This window comes from Engraulis encrasicolus, chromosome 8, assembly GCF_034702125.1.
Source record: "Engraulis encrasicolus isolate BLACKSEA-1 chromosome 8, IST_EnEncr_1.0, whole genome shotgun sequence".
NCBI lineage: Eukaryota > Metazoa > Chordata > Actinopteri > Clupeiformes > Engraulidae > Engraulis > Engraulis encrasicolus.
Window position 1 is genome coordinate 18,969,330 of NC_085864.1, and position 10,547 is coordinate 18,979,876.

The 10,547-nt window shown below is 45.3% G+C and overlaps 1 protein-coding gene across 1 annotated transcript in view; it reads right to left on the reverse strand.

Annotated features, from left to right (window-relative positions):
• Positions 1 to 10,465, reverse strand: part of ilk (integrin-linked kinase) — a 29,114-nt gene extending 18,649 nt beyond the window's left edge. Inside the window, exons 1-2 of the mRNA XM_063205093.1 lie at positions 10,306 to 10,465; positions 7,554 to 7,852 (exon numbers count right to left, since the gene is read on the reverse strand). Of these exons, the coding sequence (XP_063061163.1) occupies positions 7,554 to 7,642 (89 nt within the window). The 5' untranslated portion in view covers positions 7,643 to 7,852; positions 10,306 to 10,465. The remainder of the gene's footprint in view (positions 1 to 7,553; positions 7,853 to 10,305) is intronic.
• Between the last annotated feature and the right edge of the window lie 82 nt (positions 10,466 to 10,547).

Here is a 10,547-nt window from a genome sequence, read left to right on the forward strand (position 1 = left end):
TCCTTTGTATACACAGAAGCAAGCTCCCATTGTTTGGCCAATTGCTTCACTGACCTCTTCAAGACCTACAGTAGCAGTGAGATTCCTACTGGCTGTATGAGAGGAGTTTGCTTTCAGTCAATATTTAATATGTGGTTTCTGAAAATAAAGTTGGCCGACTGTACGGTTTTATGCTGAGGTGTTGTCTGATCTGCTACTTGTACACAAATGTTGCTCCACTCCACAATGATGTATGCAGATGTCCCCTAACAATCAACCGTATCCTCCAACAATGGTCACGCATGGATATGACACTCTTGGGGAGGAAAGAAAAAAAAAAGAAACAGCTGACAAAGACAAAGGCAAGACTCCGCTCCAAGTGGGGTGGGGGGGCGAGAGAGAGAGAGAGAGAGAGCAAGAGAGAGAGAGAGAGAAAGAGAGAAGTAGAGAAAGAGAGAAAGAGAGAAGGGGGGGAGAGAGACTGAGTGTGTGTGTGTGTGTGTGTGTGTGTGTGTGTGTGTGTGTGTGTGTGTGTGTGTGTGTGTGTGTGTGTGTGTGTGTGTGTGTGTGTGTGTGTGTGTGTGTCCGCTCCAAGTGGGGTGGGGGCGAGAGAGAGAGAGAGAGAGAGAGAGAGAGAGACAGAGACAGAGAGACAGAGACAGAGAGACAGAGAGACAGAGAGAGAGACAGAGAGACAGAGAGAGAGACAGAGCACGCAAGTGAGAAAGGGAAAGAGAGAAAGCGTGCGAGAGAGAGAAAAGAGGGGGGCTGTATCTGGCAATCTCTTGAAGACAGGAAAAGGTAGGGAAAAAAACACGAGCAGCAGTAGCCTGTGGTCTGCACTATCTGGCCATATAAGGCTCAAGACAACTTCCTTCATCCATGCAAAGCGAATCCTGCACACACACACACTCTCACACACAAACACACACACACACAAACTTCCACATGCTGGCCACTCGCTCAGCTGTTCTGCCTCATGCACCCAGCCTGTTGACTTTCACCAAGCCTTCATCCTCTCCCCTACATTTCTCGCTCCCTCTCTCCCTTTTTTTCTCTTCTCTCTCTACCCCTCTCCTTCGCCTGTCCTTCCTGGTAGAGACCAAGACACTCGAGCAGACGTCAGGCGAGGAATGCCGGGCGCATACTTTCGCGTAACCTCTGTAGGAGGGAGAACTCTCCCTCTCTCTCTCTCCATCTTCTTTGCTCTCTCTATCCCTCCCTCTCTCTCGCTCGCTCAACCTCTCACTCCCTCCCTCTCCCATTAGCTCCCACTCTCTCGCCATTTCTGGTTCCTCCCATTCCTGTGACATAGGAATTCCAGGAGGGCCCCTTTTATTGCGTGTGCTGGCGACAGGCCTAAACGGCAACTTCTCCATTCCCCACTCAATTCATTATGCGCTTGTTAACATGTGTCGAGCAGTGGGGCATGGCCGAGGCCATGGCTGTGGAGGGGCACACAGACTGATGGTGCTTTGTGGGAAGATGTGGGGTGGCCCTCTTCACCCCTTTCAGTATACACAGAGGGACAGTGTGTTCTCACAGAGAGAGAGAGGGAGAGAGAGAGAGAGAGAGAGAGAGAGAGAGACAGAGAGACAGAGAGACAGAGAGACAGAAAGACAGAGAGAGAGAGAGAGAGACAGAGAGACAGAGAGACAGAAAGACAGAAAGACAGAGAGAGAGAGAGAGAGATTGCATCACTGTGCAGCCCTGTTTTGTGCCAGGGTAGGGCACATTGAAAACAGACCCACCATCAGTAGAAGCTAAGATGGTACATAGTTCTCACTGAATGTATGGGAATCCTATGGTAAATGACTGCTACAGCGCCATGTGAGAGCATATAAAACATGAAGCAACAGAAAAGCGCAACAAACCGTTTATTGTGTGAAAACGGATGCCTCGGTCAGTCAGACCTTCATCAGAGTGAACGCATACAATGAATGCATACAAAACTGCCAGCCAATTAAAGGACTAATGCCATCATACATTATCTGGATAACATACAGGCATTGTCAAGTGGAAAAATCCACTTTAGGAAACACATAAATCAATCAAAAAAGATGAAAAAAGGGGCAGTTAAGATTCACCGGTGCACAAACACCAGTTTCTGTAACGGTTCAAGTCCATCATAAGTTTCCAACAGCATCTGTTAAAGAGATATCCATAAGGGTGTATTATTTCCCCCTCCTCAAGCCTCATACTTTCCCAGAGCATTTCGTCATGGGGGCTAAGTAGGTGATAATTCCGCCGATGAGGGATGTCCTGATGTCCCGGGACGCCAGGAAATGGAGGAATTCTCTGCCTCTCTCTTCTGTTGCTGCCCTGTAACAGGGCCAGACAGGCGCAAAAGAATGGCCAGGGCATTTTTGGCACAGACCTGCCCCTCACCCATCCTCCCAATTTTGCGACGATATTATAATTGGCTCAGTCCATTGTCTCTATTAAAGATGGATAAATGGGCTGCCCCATCTAAATCTAAACAAACAAAACAAAAATGGTTGCATCCCCTGACGATTGTCGGCTCACCGGGAAATACCCTGTATGCCAGATTACCAGTCCAGCCCTGCCCCGTAATACCCTCTTCTCTCCCCTCTCGTTATTTCAGGCAGAGCCACCTGCCAGAGTAGCTCAGAGTGGCAGGCGGAAGGGATCCCTGTCTGCACCCTGTCTGTCTGTCTCAACCAGGGAGGAATAGGGGCCGGGGCAGGCCAAGTCATGCCGAGCCAAGCCAAGCCAAGCCCACCCCAGCTCAACCCACAGAGTTACTGGCCGGGGAAGTGAGTGAGTGAGTGAATGAGATCACTGAGGGGGGGCAGGATGGCTATCGGACACCCCCCACTCAGAAGTATGATATACACACACCCTGCAAACACTCACACACACACACCCTTCCCTTACTCACCCTTCCCACTTACACTTGGACGCCGTGTTACAGTTGACGTCATCCGCAGCCACATCAGTGCGGTCATGATTAATACGAGGGAACCTAAATCTAAAGCAGCTGACCAGACAGACAAGACCAGAGCGGGGGCAGAGCAGGGCGGAGTGGAGTGGAGCAGGCCACACCTCAGCAGACTACACATGTCCCAACGCCCTGAAGGAGAAGTTTACTCAACTACTAGCCTCATGTGGTTAGTCAAACCCACATTGTGCATTAGTACTGGGGGTATGGGGCAACAGTGGTCCAGTGGTTATAGGTGCTCTTACTAAGATGAGAGGGTTGCCGGTTCAAATGCCAGCCTCTCTACACCTCCATCCATGGCTGAAGTGCCCTTGAGCAAGGCACCAAACTCCCACATTGCTCCAGGAGCTGTCGAGTCGAGTTAAGTAATTAACTGTAACTAATACCTGCTTATTACTGTAGGTCGCATTGGATAAAAAGAAAAGCGTGAACTAAGTGTAATGTAAAAATGGAAATGTAGTACTAATCATGAGGGTTTCCTCATGGACACTTCCCTGACACTGTTAACAAACAAGACGGTGAGTAATGACCGTTGTCTGACGCTGTCTGAAGGGCGTGGTGGTGAGTCGGGCTAGCTGGGAGAGGCACAGACGAGCTAGGTGCCTTCTTTGGGTTAAATATAAACAAGCAATCTCTTTGTATACAGGAGGCCCGGGAATGAGAACCAAAAAAGGCTCTAGCTAAACACCTCCCCCATCCTTCTCTCTCTCCCTCTCTCTGTCTCTGTCTCTGTCTCATTTCTACGACAGACATCTCCTTGGAATTAACTGGACAAGCCATAAAAGTAGTACTGCCGTGAAAGACAGCTTTTTTCACACTTGTATCACAATCGCATGTTGCAACAAATGTTACTGTCTGTGAAACAACAAGATAAGAATCACACACTGTTTGTTGTATGGAGGAGAGGAAAAAAAACGTAATAGAGAAAGTGTGCAGACGTCCTCTGATCAATCCACTGAACCGATCACCTCCAAAAAAACTCCAATGACTACAGACATTATGCTGTGAAATTGTCAGACGCTGAACGCTTAAGTAACAAAACCAAAAGCGAGTTCCAGATACAACTCAATTCAGTGATGACTAGGCCATACAAAACACCCCATCATGCTAAGGAAGTGAGGAAAAAAAATATCGCAGAAAAACACGCACAGAAAAAAAAAGACAACAAGAGGAAATGAAGGGGGCGGAAACAGAGGCCACTATCAAGCGTCACCTATCAGGGCTCCAGGTCCGGTGGGACGGGCCAAGCGCAGGGCAGGCCGCTAATGAGCTTTAATACAGCCCCCTGAGCATTGCCTCCCATAAACTCAAAGCCAAGGCTCCCCCCACAACTCCCTCAGATGTCTACACTACACACTACACTACACACAGCCTACCAGAAAGTCCAGAACAAACGTGCCTTTCTCCTCCCCCTTTTCTCCCAGTCGTTTGGTGGGCTGTGTGTGTGTGTGTGTGTGTGTGTGTGTGTGTGTGTGTGTGTGTGTGTGTGTGTGTGTGTGTGTGTGGTAGTGGGGGAGTGCTCCCCTGGGGCAGTTGTGGTATTCCATGTAAGGACATTGTGAATTCCACACACAAGCAACGGCTGAGTCCAGTCAGTGTGTGCTACCAAATGGGTATGTTTACAGCAGTGTTAATTTTGACAGAAATTTTTAATTTAGTTTTAGTTTTAGTCTCTTGACGAAAATGTAATTTTAGTTTTAGTCACAATTTAGTCATCTAAATCATTTTTGTTTTAGTCTAGTTTTAGTCGACTAAAATTCATACAATTTTAGTCGACAAAATATAAAATAATTTTAGTCAAGTAAAATAGGCTATTAGCCTACATTAATTTCCTCTTGTCTACACCTCTCTATAACATTGTCAAACTAAAATACCATTTGGGGAAATCAATGATTAAAATGACATAGGGCCTAGGTATTGTAATCATAAAATAGCCTATTGTCAAAAACTGCCAGAGCGACGTGTCCAATGTGTAAAAAAAATGATGGCAGCAACACTCATAAATCTCTGTCGAAATTTTAGAACGACATCGGGGGAAACGGGACTGCACGTTATGAAAAAATATTTGTGGGTATAGACCAGTAGCCTAATCAAGAGCATCGCGGGGTACAGTAGCCAGGTTAGGCTGTAGCCTGTGCAAGCGTTACAATGGCACCTGTTGGAAGACGTCTCTCTCTCTCTCTCTCTCTCTCTCTCTCTCCCTCCTTCTCTCTCTCTCTCTCTCTCTCTCTCTCGTGCGCATATTGCAAGCTGTTGTATATTATTTGCTTGATGCAAAGTTGTGATGGCATGCGCTCTCGTTGACATGGTTGTGTGCATGGCTGCATGCATTCGCAAGACGTTATTGCAATAACGTCTGTGAAAGCGTGGAAGGTCCGTTCACTTCCTATGTCAGTGTCCTTGACTGAAACAAGTCGCCAAACTACACACTTCCGAATCCTTTGCGATCGGCACTAAAGTTATTCTTATCAGAAGGCTTGTGCCGACGCATAGATCCTTAAATTAGGAGTACAAACATTAGCGAACATTGAAAAAAGATCAGACAACGACCGTCGGGTAGCAGGTTAATGAAAGCGACAGGGAATGGAGACATTCCGCAAAAATGCATCGTTAAAGAAAGATGGTTGCTGTGCGACAGAACCGCTATTTCATGACTGCATAAACTTCTTCGTCATGGATAAATAACAATATTTTTCCAACTGGCTTTGCACTGAAAAGTAGGCTACTGCTGTTAAAAAAGGGCACGGCACCGACGCTGCCTGTCACTGTAGGCTACCTGCGTGTGTGCGTGTGTGTGGGAGGGGAGGGGGGAGACACATGCGGAGCAGATGAGGGTCGCGACTTGCAAAATAGCAGGCAATTCTTTTTCAATGTTTCAGTGACATATTAACAAAAATGCTTCCTATTGGTTTTCGTCTCCGGTGGTATTGTAGTCACATTTTTATATTTTTGACGAAAATATAAATCAATATCGTTATATTTTTCGTACAAACGCATGCTGTTTTTTTCGTCATCGTTTTATTGTCGTCAGGGGAAAACAATCGTTAACGATAATTATGACGAAAATATTTCGTCACGAAATTAACACTGGTTTACAGTTGAACTGTGATACAGTGGGGAGGGAGACGCAGCACCTGGAATGATGCTACAGTGTAGCAGCCACTTATGCAACTGCAGTACAGCATGGGAAGGACAAAAAAAAAATATTGACGTCTGTTCAGTTGCAACTGAAACACCAGTGGCCAATATCAACAAGCAATCTGCTAATGGCATCGGCTGCTGTCAGTCTGATTTATATTTTTTCAAGGGGGAAAAAAGGAAGGAAAAGACAAAACAGAGAAACCGTCCCCCTAGGCATGACTACTTTTTAAGAAAAGAATCCAACTCAAATTACGTATGTAACCGAGCTTGTAACAAATTACATCTGATCTTTCTTTTTTTTCTCCCCCACATGTTTCTCATTCTGCACACGCAATTTTTAAATATAGCTCTGAGAGGGGTTAAAAAAACACAAGGAGAAGGCGGGAAAAATACACAGCGTTTCCTGTTGGGAAGCATGGGAAATCCATCTGCAGCAGCGCAGAAAAATGTCTCGAGTCACGTAAGGATACAGCTGAAAAGCATACAACTGAGACGGACACACAACACCAAGGCCTCAAAGAGATGGGGGATTACTGGAGGGGACAACATTTCTAAGGGGCTGACAACCAGAAATGTATAAAGTACAAGCAGAAGTTAAAAAAGGTAAAATAGTCATGGGTACTACAGTGGAATAATTGGTGTAACAACTATGTATGATGTACTTGCATCGTGAATTTACTTCTACTTTGCACACGACTGCTGACAACTCTTTCATGGTGTGCTCTTAAAAGCCCAACTGCATGGCATAACCAAGGTTGCTTAAACACACAGCAGTAAGCACAGCTTGGGCTGCCTGCATACCAGAAAGAGAGTCAACACAAGAGCCTTTTGAGGAGAGGAGAGCGGGGAGTACAAGCCAAACAGCCACCTGTGGACAAATGACAGTGGTCAACTCCATTCCTGGGGTAAAGACGCGTAAACAAGCTTTTTGGAGGTGTGGTTTTGCAGGTCTGCTGCTTTGGGAGAGCCAGGTCTCGGTCAAGATGTTCATGCATCCAGGTCAGGATATGCAAAGTAGTTGATTTTGTTGCAGCTAAATTGCTCCGAAAATTCCAGCTGCTCACAACTTAAAGGGGCATTGCGCAAGTTTTGTCTTGAGGCATATTTTAAGACCAATATGACCATTGGATGCTTACTGCCAAATGTTCAGCAGATTCAGCAGAACCCACAAACATCTAACAACAAAGGTTGTACCCATACGCTTCACTAGGGCAGCCAACAGAACATTCAATCAGCCATTAAGAGAATTAAAAACACTCACAAATGTTGCAAAGCATCCCTCAAACTCAGCAAAGGGTAACTTGAATTCAGAAGTTACAGTCCAGTACTGGACATTCCAAATCTCCTGGTTTTACTTGTCCAATTTAACCAGGTAATTGCCCAAATTGTGCAGGTTGAACCAGGTCCATATGGCACTGGATTTATCTTTCTGAATCCAGATTGCCCGGTGGAAGGTGTGATTATGTCTTACCCCTGGTTCAGGTCATTCTCTGTGTTGTCCAGCCAAAGGCGGACGGCCACTGCGTTGCCTTCCCGACATTGGGTAAAGATGTCATCCATGGCTGCTGCCTCTTCTGCGGACTCTCTGGGGCTAACTCAGGACTCTCACGGCTAACGTCACGTCCTGGATAACGATTGGTGCGCAAGGTCGTCTACACAACAAAAGGTAACCGCTGAGATTCAAAGAGGGCCTGGAAAGCATTCGTACCCCAGACTCCGAGCACACACCTACAGGGGACCAGGGGACAAAGGCAGCAGTGCTCCTTGGATCTGAGAAAAGAAAATCAGTAATTAAAAATGTATATAATTGCCACAAGCAACACTCCAATACTGCATACATTTTATGTCTGCTGATGCCACACCGTTCTGCTGCTCTGCTGTTCTACATCATATTTGAAAAGGTCAATCACCATCATTTATACTAATGGACCCAGCCCTGCAATCAACTGGCATTCCATGACATCATCTCTGCAAGTGACAGACCCAATGAAAATGTGGTCTTGGAAATAATAATAATAACAGTAAGCACATATCAGAACTATTCTTGGGTGGACAGCAAAGAGGCCTGCTAATGTGTCATCAGTGGCAACCAGACAAAAATATCACCATTAAGTATTAGTGACCATTAGGTATTAGTGACCATTAGGTATTAGTGACCATTGGGTATTAGTAAATATTTAGTATGCCTGCATATTTTAAGCATTAGTAATAACAGCTTCCCACTGTGGTATCTAGTGCTCACACTAGAATATTCTGCTAAGGAAAGTTGAAATGAGGCATCTTCTCATTGTAATTACACATCATGCAGGCAAGAACTACATGCCTACAGTGGTGCCACCGGGAGGAACCTTCACACGCGTTGTTCGAGACCACCCACTTCAATGGGGATTAATACCCTTATCACACTGTGGTCTTGTGATCCTCAATCTGTTTGGAGGCTTCTGGTGTTTTACAAAAATGTTGCATGATTTGGGAAAGGCGATTTATTTAAACTAACCGTATCAGGGTTAATTAAGTAAGGGTTAACGTTCGGCGAGAAGGTCGCTACCGTGGAATAGCAGCACGACAGAGAGAATCTTTAGACCCCGACGCGGAGCGGAGGGGTCTTGTTCTCTCTGAAGTGCTGCTATTCCACAAAGCGACCGACTCGCCGAAAGTTAACCCGCTTATTATATGGGTATACTTAAATGATTCACACATGCGGGGACATTTCTTTAGACCTATTTAATGTTAAGATTGTTGCTGCGCAAAACAAAACAGTGCCGTTGTGGAACACCGCTAGGCAACAGCTAGGTAGGCTAGCCAGGACAACAGGTGTTGTCTATCACAGCAGCTGATTAGAGTGACAAAAAACCGGACCCCCTGCGGAGTGATATGAAACATTCGCTTTAGCCACTGACTTGTATACAAGCCAGTGGCTTTAGCAGTGAACGTCTTGCCATTGACAGCGGTAGCCAGGACAACGGGTGCTGTCTATCACAGCAGCTGATTAGAGTCTTGTTGAAAAGTCGCTTTAGTAGTGAAAAGTCTTGTTGCCATTGACAGCGGTCTGTTATAGACCAACCCGTCCGTTATCGAAAAATAACAGACGTCCGAACGTTGGGGAGCCCCGTTGAAATGAATGGAGCATTCGACAGATGACGTCACAACCATATAATAATACTTAATAGCATATGAATAATAACTAAACCAGACGTAAAACTCTGGATAACAATTTGCATCCATCCGTCAAAGTTAAGTCACAACATATATGACATCACTGGCTCTTGACATCATTGTCAAATACTTTGGGATGGTTTTCATTCTAGCTCAGTTAACTTCAAACGACACCGTATTTTATTAACATCAGCTGTCCTCTCGCGGCAGGACAAGGCATGCAGAAATGTATCTTGTTAGTGCTCGTCCTAAACCTTAACCCAGTAAAGAATGTCCTCTTCCATTTGTTACATTGTTACGACTTCTACTCTTAAAAAGTCCCCAAAATGTGACTTCTAACCCAGAAGACTTAACACAAATTACGCGGTGATACCAAGAACACACCTCGTCTTCATGAGAGAAAAGAAAACGATATATGCAGTGTTGCGTTTTAAAGTGGTCATTCAATAGCCCGCAGCTAAGTTTAAGTTATCACTCAGACAGAACTCAAAATAGTTGGCTTCGAGACTAGGACTGGACTGGTTTACTTCAGGTAGTTTTCTTGTGTCAATGTAACAAGAATTCATATGGTTTCTAATTCACAACTTGCGTGAAAGCCATTTCGCAAAAGCTTTAATATAGACAAAATCCAGAATGATCAGTGCTCTGAGTACCGAGGCTGTTTACTACAGTTTACTAGAACTAGGCTAAAGCAACAACTAGCTTGCGCCCAAGCTAGCACCGTCAGATGCTCTTCGCCTTGTTTTATGGGAAAGCAGATCCGAACATTCATCGTTTCAAGCAGCCATTCTGTTGTACCTTTCGTTTGTTTGAATGCTTCGCGTTAGCCAGTGAAAAGGCACATCTTGAGTCATGGATTTATACAACGTTAGCGAGCTAGCAAGGACCATCTTCACTGAGGTTATTTGGCAACTGGTGGTAGTCTACTTCGTTCATTCCCTACCGGGCACGTAGCTAACAAATGTTAGCCAAGTTAGCTTTTCTATAAGTGCACACACCACCACACAGCGAACTCGGTTGGACAATAATCAGTTTCAATGGTAAAGAAATAAGTTGACCCAACTTACCTGGTGTTTTCGGTTTTGTTACATATGGGTTTTTGCTATAAATGTTAGTTGCCTTGACAGATTGAAGCAAAGACTGCTTACGTCCCTTCCAGTCCACACCCTCATCAAATCTTCAGCAGCTTTAGTTAAGAAACGCGCTCTCTAGTGGAAAACAGCCGCCACGCTGGCGTGTTGAACTGATATTATCAGCGTCAGTCACTGACTAAACATTTCCAAGTTTCTCATCTTGCATTACCGAAACA